Source organism: Alligator mississippiensis, chromosome 5 (assembly GCF_030867095.1).
Source record: "Alligator mississippiensis isolate rAllMis1 chromosome 5, rAllMis1, whole genome shotgun sequence".
NCBI classification, from domain to species: Eukaryota; Metazoa; Chordata; order Crocodylia; family Alligatoridae; genus Alligator; species Alligator mississippiensis.
The window spans coordinates 4293404-4313571 of record NC_081828.1 but is presented as its reverse complement, the minus strand read 5'-3'; the positions used below and the strand labels follow the sequence as shown (position 1 = coordinate 4313571).

General features: G+C 52.4%; 1 protein-coding gene across 4 annotated transcripts in view; it reads left to right on the top strand.

The window, feature by feature from the left end:
- Positions 1-218: 218 nt before the first annotated feature.
- MOB3C (MOB kinase activator 3C) overlaps positions 219-20168 on the top strand; it is a 57545-nt gene continuing 37595 nt past the window's right edge. Inside the window, exons 1-2 of one of the 4 annotated variants that reach the window (XM_019479287.2) lie at positions 219-543; positions 17687-18203. In XM_019479287.2, coding sequence (XP_019334832.1) covers positions 17786-18203 — 418 coding nt within the window. In that variant the 5' untranslated portion in view covers positions 219-543; positions 17687-17785. Of the gene's footprint in view, positions 544-8820; positions 9026-17686; positions 18204-20168 lie in introns of those variants that run through there. The other 3 variants (XM_019479284.2, XM_006264039.4, XM_059727806.1) reach the window with 3 other exon arrangements.

Here is a 20168-nt window from a genome sequence, read left to right as displayed (position 1 = left end):
CTATAGCATTTTATATATATATATATATATATATATATATATATATATATATATATATATATATATATAGTTCCTGAAGTCTCTGGTTTAGAGCCAAGCAGGGGGACGCCAAGTGGATGGACCCGTAGCCAAAAGATTTCGTACGGCAGCCAAAAACGCAGTGCGTGTGTGCGTGTGTGCGAGACACTTTCCCAAGAAGCTCGCTGCACGGTGAAAGGCCCCACAGCGTGGGAGCAAGAGGGAGGGCGGTGGGGGCAGGGAGCGCCGCTTGCCTTTCTTGCAAGCGAGTTATTACAAGGACAGCTGTAGTTTGAGACACAATCAGGATGTGACATCACTGACAGGGCGAAAAAAAAATAGAAGAGGGAGAGTCCGGCCAGAGTTTCTTTTAATGAAAACCCCAGGACGGTTTTGGGCGCGTGAGTTTTCTCCCTGGCACCCAGGGAGGGGGGCTTGAGAGCTGACCCTGGAGGGATTCAAAGCAGTTCTCCCAGCGTTTGCTGCCTTAACACGGTGGATTAAATTCTTCGGCTCTGGTAGGAGGTGAGTGGTTTTTAAGGGAGGTTTTGGGTTTTTTTGCTCTGAGAATTGCCGTCTCCCAGCAAAGTTGGCTGCTCCTGCGGGGCGGTGTAGGGGAGCTCTGTTCCTTGGGGAAAGGGGCTGGTTTCTGACGGTGGAAGGAAGGTAGCGATGGGGCTGGGGGGCACTCGCGGGTTTGATGCCGTGAAGGGTGGGGCAGGGAAGCAGCTGGCGAGTGTGTCGGTATTTCGTGGCAGGGGAAGGGGTGGCATTTAGCGTGGCAGCGGAGGAGTCAGTGGCACTTTCTGGAGCAGACGTGGTCTCAAGTGGCTGAAGTTGGGAAGCGGCATCCAGCGTTTGGCAGGTCTGGGTGGTGGCACGCTGCTGTGTTTAGGAGTCCCCTAGGGACACTCCAGTTTGTGGTCAGAAAGCCCTTGGAAACTGTCTGAGTCACCAAAGAGGTTAATTGGGAGGCGAGGCCGTGCGCACTGGGAGTTATTAGTCTGTTTGAACGGGGGGTGCAGCACACGGGAGGATCTCACCCCAGGCGCTTGGTAACAAGTGTTGTGGGTCTGAGTCTTTTACCAAACCCACCGGCTCCAGAGGCCAGAGTGTCTTGGGTCTGGCCCTGTATCCCTTTTCCCAGGGATTGAATCCAGACCCCTCCAGGCGAAAACACGGGCGACTGCATCATTCCCCTGGCTTAGGATCAGCCCCCAAGTTCCCCAGCTGTTAGCTGCGATGAATTCATGTCCTCCGCGGGTCTGAATCCCTAAGGGGTCATAGCTACGTGCCAGGTTTTGGCCAGAAGGATTTGGGTTCAAGTCCTGGCTCTGCTACAAGCATCGCATGGGACATTGGGCAAATCACTTAATGCCTCCATACCTCCTTTTCCTGGCTGTAAAATGGGGATAAAATCATACAATGATAGCAAATGAGGGTGGGAAGGGACCTCGGGAGGTCACATCTAGTCCAACCCCTTGCTCAAAGCAGAACCGTCCCCATAGTCGCTGCACTTGCTCCCGTTGGGCTCGGGAGGATAGAGACGGAGGGGTGCTCGGTTACGACGGTGATGGATCGAGGAGGGTCAATAGCCCTTGTACAAATGGGGGGGTCCAGGTAGGAGGCTGAAGCAGCCAGGAGCCATTACAGGGCCGGGGAGGAGGCAGGTTGAGTAGCCCTAGGCGGGGAGCATGGAGGCAGCGGATGGCGCATGGCGGGGGGCAGAGTCAAGGGGACCGTTGGCTGCAGCCCAGGAGCAGAAACCTCGAGCAGATCTAGCTTTGTGTTGCTTGCGGAGGGGAAATGCAGGGGGGTTTCCAAGTCCGGAAGGAAGCAGAAAGGAGCAGCCACAGGGGAGCAGGCTTCCTGGCAGTGGCGTTGGTTTTGGAGGGGCTAGGACGGGCCCACCAGGAAGCCCCTGCCCATCTCGTGCTGCTTCTGCCCCCAGAAGCCATCTGGGGAGATCTCGCTCGCGGCAGTCCATCCCACCCCCCCACATCTTCAGACCTGGCTGTTAGGTCGGGTTAGACCTCTTTGGGCTTTCCCGCTGGCCCCAGCCTATCTTGCACGGGCCAGCCAAAGATAATCCCCACCTCCCACCCCTCCCTGCTATTTTTTTGGCCGGTTTCCTGGAATTTTCCACAGTTGGCAGGAGGCTGCGAGCTCGGGGACGCGGCTCAGCTGGGGTCTGCAGGGAGCAAGGAGAAGCCAGCCCACTTTGGCGGGGACTTCTGCTCCTGGTACCCGCACGAGCGGCCTGGCCCTGCCACCCCCCCAGGGACAGGGCTGGAGGTCAGGGTCGGCTGACTCACACCCCGCTCCTGCTGGATCCAGAGTGGTCCCCATCCATTTGCAAGCGTGCTGGTATTCGGGTGATGCTTTGCCCTATGGCCGAATGAAGCCCATCCTTGTGCATCCTGATGCTGGGGCTCGGTTGTAAGGGCAGGGAGCGGAGGGAATCAGTTTGTGAATAGAGACCATATTTAGTGACCGGGAAGGGGGAATTTAGCGTGGATTTGTGAGCAGAGGAATGCACGGCACTGTCTGGAGCAAAGTGGTCCGAAGTTGGGCCGCGGCGCCCTGTGTTTGGCAGGATCTGGGTGGCCGCGTGCTTCCGCGCCTTGCCGGCTGCAGCGAGACCTGCTTCGTGCTTAAAATGAGCCAGGGGTTCAGGGGCTTGGAGAATCGGGGCCCAGCTAGTCGATCCAGTCGTAGGTGCGTTGTGGGACGATCGCTCGTTTTAAGCTCCAACTCGCAGCACCGCTGCTAACGCTGCCAGGAAGGGAAGCCTCAATTTTTATCATTGAGGAAAAGAAGGGAATCACCTGAACGGTGGAACCGAAACCAAGGGCCAGATGGTGAGGGTGAAGAGGAGCGGCAGCTTAGCGTTGGAGGCAGCTGCACGCCCTTGATTGCATTCGGCTTGGCATGTCGGCCACCAAGGTCATTCCCACCTGCAACGCATGGCAGGAGAGAGGGGGATGCCATGACCGTCATCCCCCCTGCAAAGCTCAAGCCACAGTGAATAGCATGGCCCTCTACCTAGGATCTCTTGAGCATAGATTAGCTATCTTTTATAGAAGCAGGACGTGGGATGCCAGGGTCCTCCTGCCTTATCTGTGGCAGGTTCGGGTGTTGTGTTTTGCGTTGCGTCGATGGTAGTTTTATGAAGAGTTTAGATTATGGATTTATATAGGATGGTTTGGATAAGGATGATCCCATCTCAGGGGTTGGACTTTCCTTCCAGCCCCGCTTCTCTACACCTCTGTGACTCCTGAGCAGGGTCTAGCCTGGGAAGGGCAAAGGAGCAGGACCGAGTTGATCCAGGAGGTGCTGGGACACCTGTAGGCACGTCCAGGACTGCATGTGTCCGGCAGGGATTGATGTTGCAGCGAGCTTGCAAGTAGTTACTGGTAGCTGCAGGCTTTGAAGAGGCAGAGACGGGTTCAAATGGACACGCTGATCTTTGCACAGGGAGGAACGCCTGCAATTTTGCATAGCAGCCCCCACATGTTGTCATGTCTTCCCTTCCCACTGTCATGTTTGGGGCCTCAAACTAGGCCCCACATCTAGTGGTCCCCACTGAATTATTTTTCCTCTGTATCCTCCCTTTTTGGAAAGACCAAGTTGAAGGGGCTGCCTTCTACCAGGCTTCCCCATCTGAGCGTCTCCCTAGGAGTCAGCACGGCATAAGTGCTGCCCTACTGAAATCGGGTACCCAGGTTGTAGCTGTATTGGCCTAGAAGAAAAGGCAATCAGGACTCGTAGTACAATGTTATCTTTTATTAGACCAGCAAGATTTTTGTAGAAAAATGGGGGTTTTTTTGCAAAAATCTTGCTGGTCTAATAAAAGACATCATCTCTACTACGAACCCTAATGAAATGTGTGGTTTCATCAGGGCGCTAGAGGCCTTGCTCTGTCCCAGGGTGAGAACAGCTGTTACCGCTGATTATGCCGTTTGGAGAGCGCTGCTAAGTGCTGCCTGAGGTTTCGGCATCGCATGCTTGTGTGAGTATGTAACCGCCGGTGGGGGGGACGGACGGGACTCAACCCACCCAGCGTTTCGGCCAGCCTTGCCCCTGCTCAGTCCTGTGCAGTATCCAGTTATGTGAGCTGGCAAAGGCCTTTCTGTGTCTGGTCTGTCCATCCCGAGCACCGCCCCGCGCTGATGAGCCTCCTTTCTTGTTTTCTCAGCAGTCCATAGGAGCTGTTTGCTTTTTACTTACTTGCTCTCCCAACTCACGAAGTGCTTTGCAACCTTGAGGGCAGCCCTGGCTCGGCTTTGAAGCGCCGCGATATGCAATGGCATCGAAGCGGAGAGAAGCGAGCTCAAGGAACGGAGGCAAGGAGCTTGTGTCCTGCCTGGTCCTGGGTCTGCTTACCCTCTCCCGTCCCCAGTGAATGTGCTCCCAAACTGTCTGCTTCCCACGTGAGTGGCAATGGGGGGCAACGCTGGGGTGGCTTCCCCACCACGTTTCCACGTGGAGGATGGGGGGCGTCCCTAGGCAGGCACGGTTCTTTTATTAGATCAACTAAACAGTTGGAAAAATGTGTTGGGTTTTTTTTTTTTAAGGAAAATTTTTCGTGTCCAAAGTCAAATCAGCCAAATCCATTCCAAATCCATGAGTCATTCAAAAACCATATGTGGCCCTAGCACCGGCGAGCATCCTCCAGCCCTGCCTGCGGCTTCAGATGCATCCAAATCCTTTAGCAGGCATCCTATGTGCAGGCCCGAGCTCGGAGACTTGGGGTTCGGATGCCCCCAAGTTTTGCTTGCTCTTGGCTGTACGGCTACAGGAGCAAGCTAGGGAGGGGTCCCCCCTTTCCATAAAGTCGGCGTGTAGCTGAGATCTTCCCACTGGGAGCGTCAGTGGGAGGCTAACTGTGCAGTACTTCAGTCAGGGTTACTATTCCCTACCAGGAAAGTGGTTTTCCCCTGCTAGTAGGAAAACCACCTTGGTGGTCATGGTATTTCCCCTGCCTGGTAAATAGTTGCAAGCTGCCGGGCACAAGCACCCTTCTTCCTCGCTGTGGGGTGTCCTCAGAGGCATCCTTCCCTGAACCCACGTGTACATACCTGCGCGTCCAAGTCAGAGCTGGGGTGCTGATCCGTTCCCGTGCCACGTCCTTGTACCTGACCACAACCCTCGTCTGCGTGCCATCGGAGCCGTGCTGGTTAGGGAGGTGGACAACTCAGACCTTCCAGCTCTGCCTCTCTGCCGACCTGCATCTCTTTCCCGGCGGGCCTGGCTGCCGTGGTTGTAGCCCGCTTGGCATAGACCAGTGGTACTCAAATGGGGTGCCACAGCATCCGGGGGTGCCTCGAGAGCCTTTCAAGGATGCGGTGAGGTGCTTAGCCCTGTCAGGCTTGCCGACGGGATTCACAAGATAAACCCAACTTGTTCAAATAGAAACACATAGGCTCAAAAGCATGCTGCCCTGCTTTGGGCTTTTTCGGAGTTTGTCGCAACAGCAGAGTTGCTCTGCTATATTTCTTTAGTGGTGAACGACCTGGCGTTTTCCAAGGGGTGCCTCGAGTCTAAAAGTTGAGAACTACCGGTGCAGACGCACGCTACTTGAAAGCATTTTATAAAGGAGCATGAGTGAATGAAACAGGGGTCAACTTAAATGATTTCAATACATTTATACAGCCATGGGAGCGGAGAGATTGAAATGACATTGGAACGTCATCTACCCGTGTCGTTGAGTGTTGCTATACCTGTTACATCTGTCCAGGCCCGCAGGAGCTCCAGGCTCTCCCGGTCTTTTCCTTCTCCGCTACAACAGAGTCAGATTTTTCAATTGAAGTATTTATTTTTCCCTGGCAAATCCTGTCGATTTTGCAACCACCAAAGCACCGCGTGAATTGGTCTTGGTTTTACGGGGATGTATTTGGTAGGCGTGTTGGTCAGAGGGACAGATTTCCATCTTCAGCTTCCTCTGTGCAAAAATGAAGTTTATTTTCTACCTATGGGACTTTTTATCATCTTTAATTTTCCCCGAGCCTGAGAAAGGGCGCGTGCACCCAAAAGCTTGTGGGAAAAGATGATTTTTTTTTTCGTGATTTCTTCATTGGTCTCCTAAAAAGTATCTTCGCTGAACCAAGAGTTTTTTAGAGTTTTGTATTTCTTTTTTGGTTTGACTGTGTTGTCTGTGTTGGGCTGGGGGGTCATTTGGGTCTTCTTCAAAGTGACTCCTGAAATGTCCTTCCGTGTCCTGGTTAAAAAGTTGGAATGACTTAAACTTCACATTTGAAATGAAACACTTTATTTGACCCCCAATATTTTGGGTTTGGAGTTTTTTTGTAGAGGCTGAAAAACAATCGTGTGTCTTTACTGGTTATATCCCGGGGTCTGTTTTTTTTAGCGTGGCGTCTCACCCACGTCTCTTTTTAGCGTGGCCTCTCGTTCACGTGCTACGACCCTGTCTCCTTCGGCGTGTTTCGGGACATGAAGGTCGAGGTAAGGCACCTGCAGCCGGGTTGGTTTTGTGCGCGTCCTGCTGCTGTCTGTCAGGAGGCTGCTCCGGTGCGCGGGTCGCTGGGACGTGTCTGTAGGTCGTCTGATGATTTCGCCGAAAGGCTGGCGGAGGAAGCCTGCACGCTGTTTTATTTGTGGCTCCCGACGTAGCACCAACCGAGGCCAGAGCTCCACTGTGCAAGGCGCTGTACAGTCCGGGTGGCAAATGATGGGCCCTGCCTTGATCACAGTCTACTCTAAATAGACAAGGCCGGCAAAAGATGGGAGAAGACACAGAGGGCGAGACAGGTGAAGTGGCTTCTGGGGACAGGTGAAGCCGCAGAGGGCTGGACAGGTGAAGTGGCTTGCCTAAAGTCATGTAACACCAGAACCAGGTGTCCGAGGCCCAGTCCCATGCTATCTCCTGGCCCATGCTGCTCCTCTGCCTTGGTCAGGTGTTGCATGGCTTTGGGCCAGTCGCATAGTCCCCCTGCCTCAGTTTTCCTGTCTGTAAAATGGAGAGAAAAAAAGGGATGAAGCCAGTTTTGTAGGGAGCCTGGAAGCGAATAGGTAAAACTCTTAACTCCAGCCATGCTCTCCAGGCACTGGGAAGGCTGTTCATGGGGCATTGTGTTGGGAGAAGAGGCAGGCTTCTTCACTTTGGGCTTTCACGTCTCAGGACCAAATTGAACTGGTTTTTTTTTTCCCTTTAACTGGTCCTAAGCCTCTTCTTCGGGACATTTTTAGCTCAGTACAACTGTGTTAGTGGTCAGTGCTACCCCTCGTCTGGACTCGGTTCTGTTGGTGCCGTACGGCGTTATGCACAGCGCCATCGATTCACCATCCCCTATGGACACACCTATGCCTGCACAGCACATTCACGGGGCGATCACTGTGCCCACCTGGCAGGACCTGCCCCAGTGGTCGAATCCAGATGTCATTTGAGGGGGTCAAAAGTCTCTGCGTCAAAACCACACCTTCGTCTCTCGCCTTAGCTTTGCTGTCACCCCCCTGCTTCAGCCACTCGTGGTTAACCCTGCCACGTGTGCATGTGCGTGCATCTGTGTGCATGCATCTGCCTCTGTGTGTGCATCTTCAACTTGCTTTGCTAAATCGGTGGGCTTAATTTAAAACCCTGTGTTAAACCGGTGTCAGAGTCCAGGCAGGGGTTTTCCCGGGTTTCTGTGTGCGGATGAAGCTGGGTGGGTCCAGGGCTGAGGCTGTTGCAGTGATGCTCGGTGGGACAGGACAGGGGCAGCGGAGCGAGTGTCCGGCGGGTATCATTCCTCCCCCGGGACAGCGACGGCTGCTCGGTGGCAATGGGAACAATGATGAGGCGGGAGGGAAATGTCGGTGCTCGAGCTTCCTGCCTCTTCCCGTGCCATTGTGAGAGGAAGGCCCCATGGACAATGGGGCCGGCAGGGCCGGAAAGGCAGCCGGGGCCCCCGGTCACCTCCCACATCTGCTCCTACCCCTCCTGCAGCTGGAGCACGGAAACAGGGTGTCCTGCCACCCGCCGGGGTGGACGTGGCTGCTGGAAGTGCAGAGAAGCCCGTATCGCAGCTCAGGCCCCGCACGGTGTGGCAGGACACTGGGCGTCCATTCCTGTCTCTGCCACTGACTTGCGAGATGTCCTTGGTCCAGTCACTTACTGATGATGTGCCTCAGTTTCCCCCTCCTCTTCCTTTATTGTGCTTGTTTGGTGTGTAACTGCCTCAGGGCAGAGAGCATTTCCTCCTGTTTGTGTGTGTACATGTGTGTATACATGTATGTGTGTCTGGCACCTGGCCTTATGGGAGCTCAGTGGGCTCCTGCACTGTAGTCCTCAGCAACAGTGACTTTTCTGAGATCCTGCTCGAGATGGGTCCAAAGTGAAACCCCGGGTGCAAGTACACCCCACTGGCCGGGGGCAGAGAGAGCGTGCCATCCTGATCGGGAGGTGTCTGCGCTAGGAAATCGGACGGCTCCCACAGCGTGGAAGCCAGCTAGCTCGCATCACCTAAAGCTACACAACAAAATAAGGTGCCCAACTCCCACTGATTTGATTTTTTTAAATGGAAATCAGCATCTAAGCCCCTTTTGGGGAGCGGGGCCTCAGTTTCCGTGCGCCTCACTTTGCTGTCTGTAAAATGGGGATAACAGCGCTTCCCAAGGAAGTTGTGAGCACGTGTTGAAGAAGGAGCACGGGGGTCATTCTGGACACGGGGGACATATCAGGGCCGGAGAGGAGATACGGAAACGGGGCCAAGTTAATAATGTTTTGTTTCCGTGAAGGAAGTGTGCCCGTGGGCGGTTCGCGTGAGGCAGGTGATGTGTGGGAAAAGCCTCACCTGTTTGTTTTTTTTGCCCAAGGTAAATTGTACATCTGAACTCACAAAGAAAGCAAACCTCAACCGACCTGTTCAGCTGGGTTTCATTCTCCTGCGGACTTCCTGGCATGTCAAGCCAGGGTCAAGTTCACCGGTGGAAAGAGCAGCTTGTTCGGCACGGGTTTTGCACCAGCCGCTGCATCATGCCAGGGCCGTAAGTGGGACAAAGGCTGAAGGTTATTATCCTTCTCTGGCATTCATGTGAGAGGGGAAAGAGTGATGACATATCCTCAGGGGTGAAAGGGCAGCTGTGAAAATGCTTTCTGATTCAGATTCAGCAGCTCCATCACGTGGTAGTCTATCTCCTGGTTGCCAGAACCAGGCTGCGGTCTCTGATCTGTCCACCTCCGCCCCGGGTCACTCTGAAATTCAGCCCCTTGCAGCTGCGTTGTGCAGCCGAAAGGGGTAGCGCGTCCTCGGCAGATCGGGAATCTCTCCGAGGAGCTCCGAGCAAATGCGATGCAGCAGCATGCGCTGTACGGGGCATCGCCTCCGTTGCTCGGAGGAGGGAAGAGGCACAGAGAAGCGACAGCTGTTTTCACGGGTGCTGTTTTGTCTCTGTCGGCTTTGATGCACAGGCTGCCAGGGTGGTGGGTCCTGAGCGGCCGGCACTAGCAAGCCGTCTTCCACGTACCAAAGGCGACACAGAAACGAGGACTCAAATCCGTGTTCAGCGGCAAAAACTCCGAAACTGTCCCTGGACAGCCCCCGAGTTGGTGTGGTTAGTGGTCAGCAAAGCTCGCCGGTGGGAGGTAGCAGCACAGTACGGTCTTTATGCTCCTCGAGGTCTCCACAAGGAACAGGTCTCGCCGCCCCTGTATTTATACTCGAGCACCGTCTCGTATCAATTCTCTCTCTGTCCAAATGTTCACTTGCACTAGCTTCCTTTGCAGAATTGCCACCCCTGTGCTAAGGTTTCAGCAACCCCTGTCTCATTAGCAAGTTTTGACATTGTGTTTGTCCTTGAGGTTGGTTTTTTTTTCAGCTGCTGTTTTCTTGCTCCCTTCTTTGAATCAGTGCCTTTTCACTCATTAGCGTGGTTTTCTTTTTTCCTTCCTTATTGGGTCATCCAGTGGTAAGGAGGCCCGTTTCCCCCCGGGCTGCTTTTCGGCACTTTTGCTTTAGCATGACCAGAACTCCTCCAACAGCTGCTTGTGCCCCAGGTCACGCAGTGAGCCCACGGCAGAGACAGGAATACAAGCCAGGTTCCCCATTAGCCCCATGAAAAATGCAGCAGCCCAGGCAGAAGTCACAATATTTGCATGTTGCTTAGGGGAGAGATGTCCAACTCACCTGGTCCCACACGCCGAGTCGTACCCACGGACCCTCTCTTGCCCTGCTTCCCAGCCCCGGTGCACGAGGTGCTCGCTTTGGCCAGTCCAGGACCTGGTGGGAAGAGGCCTGGCATCCCAGGGGCTTGGGCTGGGAACAAGAACTGTGGTGCTGGTGGGGATCCGATGCTGCGGGTTTTACCCAGATGCTTGACTGGCACCGGGGGACGGTCCCCCTCGAGGCTGCGGGCTGGATGCTCGACACCCCTGGCTTCGGCAACTCTTAGGTCAACAAATCGTTTCTTGAATGAAGGGGGGAAACTGAGGCACGCAGAATGGATCCTTCGATCCTACCTTTAGGGAACTGCCAGCAAATCTGGCTCCACGCGGTCCCCCTCCGCCAGCCCCCGAAGTCCTCATCTTCCAAGCAAATGCTTTCTATTTGCATTTCCTTAGTTTGATTTCAGCCATCTCCCTGGTGGAGTTTGCAATATCCTGTTGGAGTGAGATGGGGCTGTTCTCCCCTGAGGATCTGATCCTTTTAAGAAGGACGTCGATGTGAACATTAAAGGTACAGCTATGTCGACACTAAGCCGGGCCAGGGTGCATGGGAGAGGGTCGGCAGCACGAATGGTGTCGGCCCAAGGCTGCTCTGGTCTGGGTGCGTGGGAAACCCCTGTAGCATAGATGGACGGTGGGAGCCCAGACCCCCTACCTGGGACCCCGTGAGAAGCAGCTGGTTTTCTAAGGAGCGCATGGTAGAGGAATTCATAGCCTCAACGAGATGCCATTGGACTCGACGTGTCAGCTGCGACTTGGCGGATCTCCTGTTTTCCTACCATGTGTTGTGGACCCGCCAACCCCTCTTTGTATTTGCTTGCTCTGTCTAAGTAGCATGTTTCTAGTTGGGGTTTCCTTCCTGTGGATTTGAGTCACAAAGTCTGTTTAAGTCAAGGGAATCCATTTCCCTGGCCTTTGTCTCCAGACTGTATCGGGGAGCCCACAGCTAAGGGCATCAATAATAATGCTCTGCAGTCATATAGCACCTTCCCTGGCAACTCTTCTCAAATTTCTCTTTCCAACGGGTAGAGAATAGTTTGCTAAAGATGGGGAAACTGAGGCACAGAGTGCTAAAGGAGCTAAGTTTGCATTCACATGGTTGGGCAGCCAGGAATGGGACCTGGGTTTGCTGAATCCTGTTGCAAAGTGTTAAGCCCAAGACCCAGAGCTGGGATGAGACCCTACATCTGCTCTCCCTGATCTTGTCGGTGGGACGGCAAAGCTCCTGTTGACTTGAGCATAGCCAGGATTTCTCCCACAGGCCCCTCTTGAGACTGAGCCCACGTACTTTCCTCCTGCAGGACTCGCATTGTTTAAAAACCTCCGACTCCGGAGGGAGACCGACCCGAGGTAGCTTTGCAGCTCTGCAAGCCAAAGGTGAGATCCAGTTTCATCCCATAAGTGCTATAATGGGATGCCCTGCATTTGGCCTTAGCATGCCTGCTTCTCCAGTGAGTATTTGTTCTCGCTGATGCGTGAACAGCGTTTGGAGAACTGCTCTGACTTCCTGCAAAGATTGACGAGGCCGGGCAGCCTTAATGACTTAGCAACTTGGCAGGGATGCCGGGAGTCATTCAGTAAGCAAAACCACAGCGAATAATTGCCATGTGCCCCACTGCGCACCGAGCATCCAGCCTGGACGGCAGTGACTGTGCATGTTCTGCACTGCCTTTTCGGGGGCGGTGATGAAAGGGTCTGAGCATTGGGAAATCGGCTTGTTTTTGCTCCGGTGGTTTGTGTCAACGTTGTACGGCCGCGCCGTCTATACAACAGGGCAGATGCTTCATAGCCTCATTGATTTTAATGGGCTTTTGTTAAGGCAGCGGCATCTAGAAATGAAAGGCGTCACCATCTGCCTGATGATGGATGAGTTCCCTTCGTGCTGGAACATGAAACGATGCGGTGGAATAGGTTTCTGTTGTGACATGTGTCCGCACAAGCTGGTTTTTGGAGCAGGGCTGCTTCCCACTGGGTATAAAGGATTTGCTAAGGAGCAGCGTAATAGAGAACGTGAGGATTTCAGGGACAGGTCGTTAAAACTTGTTGTCACCGCGAAGTGCCGACTTTTTTTTTTTCTCCTGCCCCTTCTTTTAGTGACAAGTTTTATGGTCTCTCACCTGCCGCAGCCTTTTGTACCGAGGATTCGCTGTAGACTTGGGTACCACAGAGCCCAAAGGGCATGCCTATATGGCTTTCGTGATGCCAGCATGGTCCCACCCACACATTCCCAGGCTGCATGGGCTTAGCTGGGAAATGGGGCAATGAAGCTGCTGCTGGGGGTACCCCAGCTATTGCTCTCAAGTTTCCTATCTCTGCATGTCCTGAGCCACACTTCTCCACCTGCTGCAGAAGTGTAGATGCGATTGAAAAGAAGACAGGCTTTGCCTCGATGGGCTTGAAGTCGGAGGCAAGCGCAGAGGTGCTGGACAGCAGTGAGAAACTCTTAAGGAAGTGACCAAGGGAAGCCTCTATTAGCACGTGACCTCACACAGCGAATGTCCCTGATGGCCAACCCTAGATGCACCAGAATCACTTGGATTGCAGGAGAGTTACTCTGCATGTGTGCGGGGCTGTGACAGGAGAGGCATCTTCCTGCCGGTCCAGAGCTGTCTTGGATCTGTGCTAACTCCGCTTACCCTCGCTGGCAACGGACACTTGGTTCTTCAAGCTAGGGGACCAAAGGCAGCTGGGGGTGTCACTCCCTTGGGTGCTGTAGGCTACAGAAGCTGTTGCGATATAACCACGTGACCCTCAAGAGCCATCTAGGATTGGGCCACCCCTTGACTTCAGAGTTTCTGGGTGCGTCTACACATTCAATGAATGCGCTTGAGGTTATGCACATTAAATCTAGTACCTCCATTGTGAGGTACTAGGAGAATGGGCATTAGCGTATTTTAATGCTCATTAGCTAAAGAGCTTTTTTTTTCTCTAATGCTTTAATGTGCATGAAAACAGGCTAATGCACATTAAAGTGCATGTGTTGATGTGCCTTCTCTGATGCAAAATAAGTTCCATCTCCTACACTTGCATCAACCAAAGTCCCTAGAAAGGTGAGACCCATACAGTGCCAGACAAGATAAAGTGAAGCTGGAGTGACCTCTCCATGCTGCAAAGGCCTGGAGACGCCGGGCCGTCTGCACCCCGGTATATGGAGACGCCGGGTCATCCGCACCCTGGTATACGGAGACGCCAGGTCATCTGCACCCCGGTATACGGAGACGCCGGGTCGTCCGCACCCCGGTATACGGAGACGCCGGGCCATCAGCACCCCGGTGTCCTCCTCTCAGCCTTGCTGGTTGAATCCAAAGGAAAATTAGGTGCTGACCAAGCTTGGCTGCAGGAGCTGCCCAAACAAGGGAGATCATTCACTTGTCTGTCTGTTGGGGCTCTGCACTGAGAGTAGCTGCCAACTGGGATTAAAAAGCAGTCTACCCCATTAGGGAGAGGACTTCAGTCCCGTAACCTTTGGGTGGCATTTCCTGTGCCAGGTGTAATACTTGTATTCCTCTCTAAGGTGCTCTTCTGACCAAAGCCTAGATTTGCCATGTTATTTAACGGCCACCTAGCACATGACATTACAAGCACAGGTAGTATTGTCTACTGTAAATTATGGTAGCAGGCCAACCTGCCCTGACCTGCACCAGTCCTAGGTTGTCCCTATAATACAGCGTGATGGCTTTACCTTCTGCCCTGCACAGCGAGGAGGGGTAAAAGGCTGTGCCCTGTATTATGTACAAAGTCAGACCAAACCCTTATAGTGGCTCCTTAAAATACGTGACAAAAGTGCAGATGCTGGTCTAGATGAACTGAGGATTTGGCATGTTGGGAATATACTGGTGTGAAAATGAAGTAATAGAGTTGTGAATCAAGTGTGCGCAAGTGTGAGAGAGAAACCTAGAGTATGCATGTGACGGCATTTTAGAATCGCAGACAATGATGGTTGAAGGGAGCTTAGGAGTCACATCTAGTCCAGCCCCTGCTCCAAGCAGCACCAGCCCCAACTACAGCATCCCAGACAAGGCTTTATCCTCCTGGGTCTTGAACAGCTCCAAGCATGGAGACTCCACCACCTCTCTGGGGAGCCTGTTCCGGTGCTTCACCACCCTCCTCGGGAGAAAGCCTCAACTTCCCTTGCTGCAACATGAGCCCATTGCTCCTTGTCCTGCCATCTGCCCCCACTGAGAACAACCCAGCTCCATGCTCTTTGCGGCCCCCCTGCAGGGAGGTGAAGGCTGCTATTTTAGCAAAGTGCAGATTTCAATGCAGCCTTAAATATGGAGCCACAGTGTTCAGTAGCACTTCGCGTGCGCAGTGATTATGCTGCTGTTTAGGTAACTATTTCAATGTGCACGTTTATCAGGATAGAGCTTTTATAGGGCTATGCAAAGCAGCTGAGAGAGCTCCCATAATGCCGTGCTAGTTATGTTAAAGCAAGGGTGTCCAACTCATCTGGCCCCGCGAGCTGGGTGAGCGGCTGGTCTGTGGGTCAGGTCAGGCCTGTGGACCCCTCCCCTCCACATGCCTGATCCAGCACATGCAGCACCCACCGGGGCCAGTCTGCAATGTCCTGGGACCCAGTCCGAGCGGGCAGCACGTGTCCGAGGTACCGCACTGGGCCAGTCTGGTGTAGCGTGTACGTCAATGGGGCAGCACCGGATTATGGGGCTTTCCGAGCTGGATCCAGCCAGCAAGCTAGACATGTGACACCCCCCATTAATAGCATTTTAGTTTATGCCCGCTTAACCGTTGTGAGAATCATCCAGTCTTTCCTTTCTCCATTGAATTGTCCGAGTTGTGTGAAGGAAGCCCTTTCAGGCTGCGCTGACCCAAACTTCCTGCTTCACATGAAATCAATGGGGTCCGGGGGGGGGGGTCGCGTGAAGCAGGTGCTTTCGCTGCTTCGCCGGATCCGGGCCCCGCACCGTCTATTCTTAGACGCGGCTGGAACTGGCTGTGTTCGGAGGGCCGAGAGCGGTGGAGAGCCAGCTGGTATCAGCAGGATGTGCCTTGAAAATGTGACAGCCGTGCAGGAAAACCCACGATAAGGCCCATTCTTTCTAGTGCAGCAGTTCCCGGTGCTGCCTGGGAAAGTTTTGTCTGCTTTGGCTTGAAACCCCTTGGCCTCTATTCTGAAACCCCCCACTCGCACCCCTGCTCTCGGTGGCTTTGTCCTGTGCTACTCGACAGGGAAGGGTCACGCCACTGGTGTGGCCTGGAGCTGATGGTCGGCAGGAGAGGGCTAGGGCTGAAGTGAGGCACCAAAAAAACTCCTGTTATCCCTGAGGAACCATTGGAAAGAGGCAAGTGGCCCCGTTTCGTAACGTGCATGCCAAAAATATGCATCGTGTACAAGCCCCCTTCACCTGCGATGGCACCTGGTTCAGACAGAGCAGAGCTATCTCAGGTACGGCCAGCCACAGCGCAAAGCTCGGTGCAAGCAGCAAAACCCACTGGAGGATCTGGGTGATCCCCGGGGCTGCTAGCTTGTACTGAGGTGCAGGCTGCTTGCAGGGCTCTGATACGAGCTGCATTGAAGCACCTTGGCAGCATGGACATGGCCACAGCCTCAAGAGGAAACCCCTCTCCCTTGAGTTTTAGCAGTATTTGTAATAGGCAGTTGCTGCGTGCCGTTACGGAGCTGCGGCGCTATACCCCCCAGAGGTGCCATGCTTTACTCTAGTGAGCAAAGGAGTTCATGGATACCTTGCAAAGGTGGTTGTAAAGGCCCTGTGTGAATATACAGGGCTGCTCGTATTGAGGCTATATAGCCCAGAAAATAGATCGGACTTGGGTTCTTGTCCCTTCTGCGCGTTACTTTGGGCAAGTGGCTTCTCCTGTGTGGGTTTCTCTCTCCCCTCCATCCAGGAAGAGCACACACCAACTGCAGATGCTTCCTCAGCCTGACAAAGGGTATTTCTACCCGAAAGCTTGCAAAGAAGATTTTTTTCCCAATTATTTGAGTTGGTTTAATAAAAGATATCAGATTTACCCAAAGAACCTGGTCTGCCGATGTCCTTAGACCGACATGGCTCCAGTCGATACGTCTCTTCCCTCCTGACCTTTCTCTACCTTATCTATAGTGTGCAAGCCATTCTGGGACTCTGGCTTCCTATGTATACGTGCAGCACCTTGCACAGCGGGGCCCTCGTCACAGCCATTAGCATGATTTGCATTGGGTGCTGGGTAAACATGCGCAGTGTCTTTGAGTGGGTCCTTGTGAAGTCTGCAGAGCTCCTTTGGAGAATCGGAAACCCGGCTGGGATTTTCAGTTCAGCCTTCCAGGAGAATAAACTGGATCTGCTTCCATGCCGGGGAATCGAAGCAGGCAAGAAGGCAGCTGGGAGTTGAATTAAGTTTGGTGCATGGAGAGCCCTCCACGTTGCTCCCCCCGGGTTGATGATGACCCCATGCCCTCTCCTCAGCACCCCCAACGCTCCCTCAGCAGGGACAGAGATAATGTCAAGACCGATACGGGGCCAATCTAAAATGCATTTAACTTATCCCTCCCAACACAGGCGGAACGAGACCACTGTGCTGCCGTTGTGTTTCTGCTTTGCATGCGGAGGGGGCTGTTTCGTTTTATGTCCCTTTGTTACACTCAGCTGGTGCCTCCCTTGGGACTGCTTTCTGCATCAGATTGGGGCCTAAAGGACTTCTTCTTTTTTAATTTTTACAATAACAAATACCACCCCCGCCCTCGCTACACATCAGTAATAGTCCTGTGTGAACCACCGGCCATCTGCATTCACAGCACACCCCCAGGGGAACCGCCAGCCAGCTACAGGGGCAGGCCAGAAGACCTATTTTTATGAGCTGAAAAGCTCTTGGGGGGGTGGAAACATCGCTCTTGCCCAAAAAGGAAACCTACACTAAGCTGCTTCAGTTGTGATTGGACGGGGAGTTTAGGCGGATGTTGGGGGATGCTGGGAAGACCTGGTTGGAGGCAAGTGATTTTTTTGCTTCAGAGCAACAGTTGTTTAAATGCCCCGGCGATATCCGTGCGATTGGAGACTTGTTCGGTAAAAGATCATGGCATGGTTCAGAGGATAGTGGCTTAGCCTCCCATAAGACATGTCTTGGTTTATACATGCGACGCATCTTGAGAGGCCATGGTTGGTAGCACCAGTAGTATATCTTGCAATCTGGGTTTGTGGGATTTGCAGACTTCCACTGAGATTAGGGACTCCCTCTTGCAAGGCACTAAAACTACACATAGACGCGGTCCCTTTCATCTAAATCTTAACTAAGGGGGTAATATTATACCCATTTTGCAGATGGGGCAGGTAAGGAACACAGAAGGGGTCGCAGGACTTGTCCCAGGCCACCAAGATAAACTATGGCAGAACCAGGACCTGAACCCAGTTCATTTTTGTCCCAGTCCAGGTCTTTAGAAACTAAGTCGCCCGTCCTCTTGAACATGCTGCCAGTTTCTCATGAGCAGCCCCAGCAGTGAGGTCCCGGTACAGCTGGCTTGCTGTATAACTGATCTATCCATTTGCCTTTCAGAAACCTGCAGCATCGCTCACAATGAAGCTTCTGGCCTAGGAGAGATTTTCTCAGGGGGTCGAGCTGCTGTGCTTTGAAACCTGGCTGTCCTCACTCAAAATGGCTTTATGCCTCAAGCAAGTGTTCAACAAGGACAAAACCTTTCGTCCCCGGAAGAAATTTGAGCCTGGCACGCAGCGGTTTGAGCTGTACAAGAAAGCCCAGGCTTCTCTCAAGTCTGGGCTGGACTTGAAGGCCGTGGTCCAGCTACCACCAGGGGAGAACATCAATGACTGGATCGCGGTGCATGTGGTTGACTTCTTCAACAGGATCAACCTCATCTATGGGACCATGTCCGAATTCTGCACTGAGAAGACCTGTCCCATCATGTCCGGTGGGCTCAAGTACGAGTACAGGTGGCAAGATGATAACAAATACAAGAAGCCGACCAAACTGTCTGCACCCCAGTATATGTGCAGGCTGATGGACTGGATCGAGACGCTCATTAACAACGAGGACATTTTTCCTACCAGGATAGGTAAGCAGCCTACAGTAAACTACTGGCGGGTCCTATATCTACCTACCTGTGTATCACATGCACCCCTTCCCCCAAAATCAGCCCTACAAAGTTGGGATGCATGTCTTAAGTTGGGAATTTAATTTTCTTCCCTGGAATAGAAGCAAGGAGAGACTGCTGCAAAATGGCTGCCGTGCTTGCATCTTGGCACCCTTCAGGGTCAGAGCGACAGTGTTAACCCTGTCACAGCCACAGCTGCTGTAGTCAGGGTCACTTGTGGTCAGTGTTTAGCCATGACTGGAAAGATGTTTTTTTTGGTCTTCATTCTTCCTTTCCAAAACAAGGTCTGCATCTTATTTGCGGGTGTATGATATGCAAGATAATACGGTAGCTTAAAGCAGGGGTTCCAGATGTGCAACCCGAGGGCTCCTTGTGATCCACAGCCTTTGTATTGGGTTATTTGTCTCAAATGATCAGCGAGAGAATTTGTATACGTGTTGACATATGATGAACCAAGCAATGATCCTCCTCGTTAGAGCTTCGTTATATGTTAAGTTGAGCAAAAAAGGATTGCATTGCAGGTTCACTTGGTGGTGTGGCTCCTTATATCACCTCCCACCTTTCAAGTGGCCTTCCAGGAACAGAAATGTGGGAACTGGTGGTTTAAGACCCAATAAAGATATTATTGTGATCATATATCACAGGCGATGGAATTTCATCCAGGGATTCCCACATCCTGCCCTGACAAGTCATGGGACTTTTTTTAGCCAATGATTCAGACTTGATTTCAAGCTGATGAATGATGGAGAATCTACCACATCCTGGTAATCTCCTTCCATGCATAATTATTCTCCCTCTTTAAAAAGAATTGCCTCAGACTAATTGGAAAGGGAAGGGAAAATTAGCTGATTGCAGCACAAAGCTGGTGTAATGAAGTGGTACTAGCTTGTGGAAGTGTATTTTTTCTTAAACCTGGGCCTTTGTAGAGGTGGGAGAAGTCCTAGAGCCAGGCAGGCTGTGTGGGCAGGCGCATCTCAGGCTTCCTGCAAACTCTTCTACACATGCACCTTGCTCTTGACCTATGTTGTACCTGATACGCCTCGTCTTAATGACGGTGGGAACAGCCAACGAGGTGGTGTTACTTCTTAAATCACCACTGAGGGAATTAGGACTTGGCACACCAGAAATACATGCTCTTACCACCTGAGCCATGATTTGAAACCTGGCTCCTAGAAGCCAAACACGGATGAATTACTCAGTGCTGTTGCTTAACCTTCAGATTTAATCCTCGTTAACCAGCCGGGGTAATGTTACACCTGCTAATCAGGTTCTTCTGCATTCTTTGAGAAGCTGAGAGTTCAGGAATGGAAGTGTTGTGCTCTGTGGTGGGTATCGGTGAACCACCCTGCTCTCTGAAGCACAATTACTATCAATTTTGTTTCCTAAGAGGTTGCTCTCATTGTGTTCAGTGTTTTCACGAAGGGCTGGGACTCTATAAATAAACTTCCCCCTAGATAGCAGTCTCTCCTCTCATTGGTTTATATGCCACCAAGCCTTTCTGTCTGTCTTGGAAATGTTGTCTTTTCAAATGAAAGAGGAAATTCTTTATTTTTAAGAGAAACTGATAAGTAGTTACTGATGAATATAATCTTTCCATCAAGCCACGCTGACTGGCATGTGGTTTTTATCATTTCTGTTTTTCAAGGCATGTGAATCTGGGATAAATCTTTGCATTTTAGGATTCCTTTTTCAGTTATCATGTTAGAAGTACCTTCAAAATTACCCAAGAAAAGGCTGATGAAGGATGACTGGGCGAGCTCTTCAGCTGGTGTGAAGTGGCATAGCTCCTCATCCCCTCTGGTCTGTTTCCAAGGCTAGGGACACAAATTACACATAAACCGGTATAAGTGATTGGAAACCAGTTCAGATCTGTAACACAACAGAAGTTCAGTGCACATAAACTGCTTGCAGAATGGCCGAAACCGG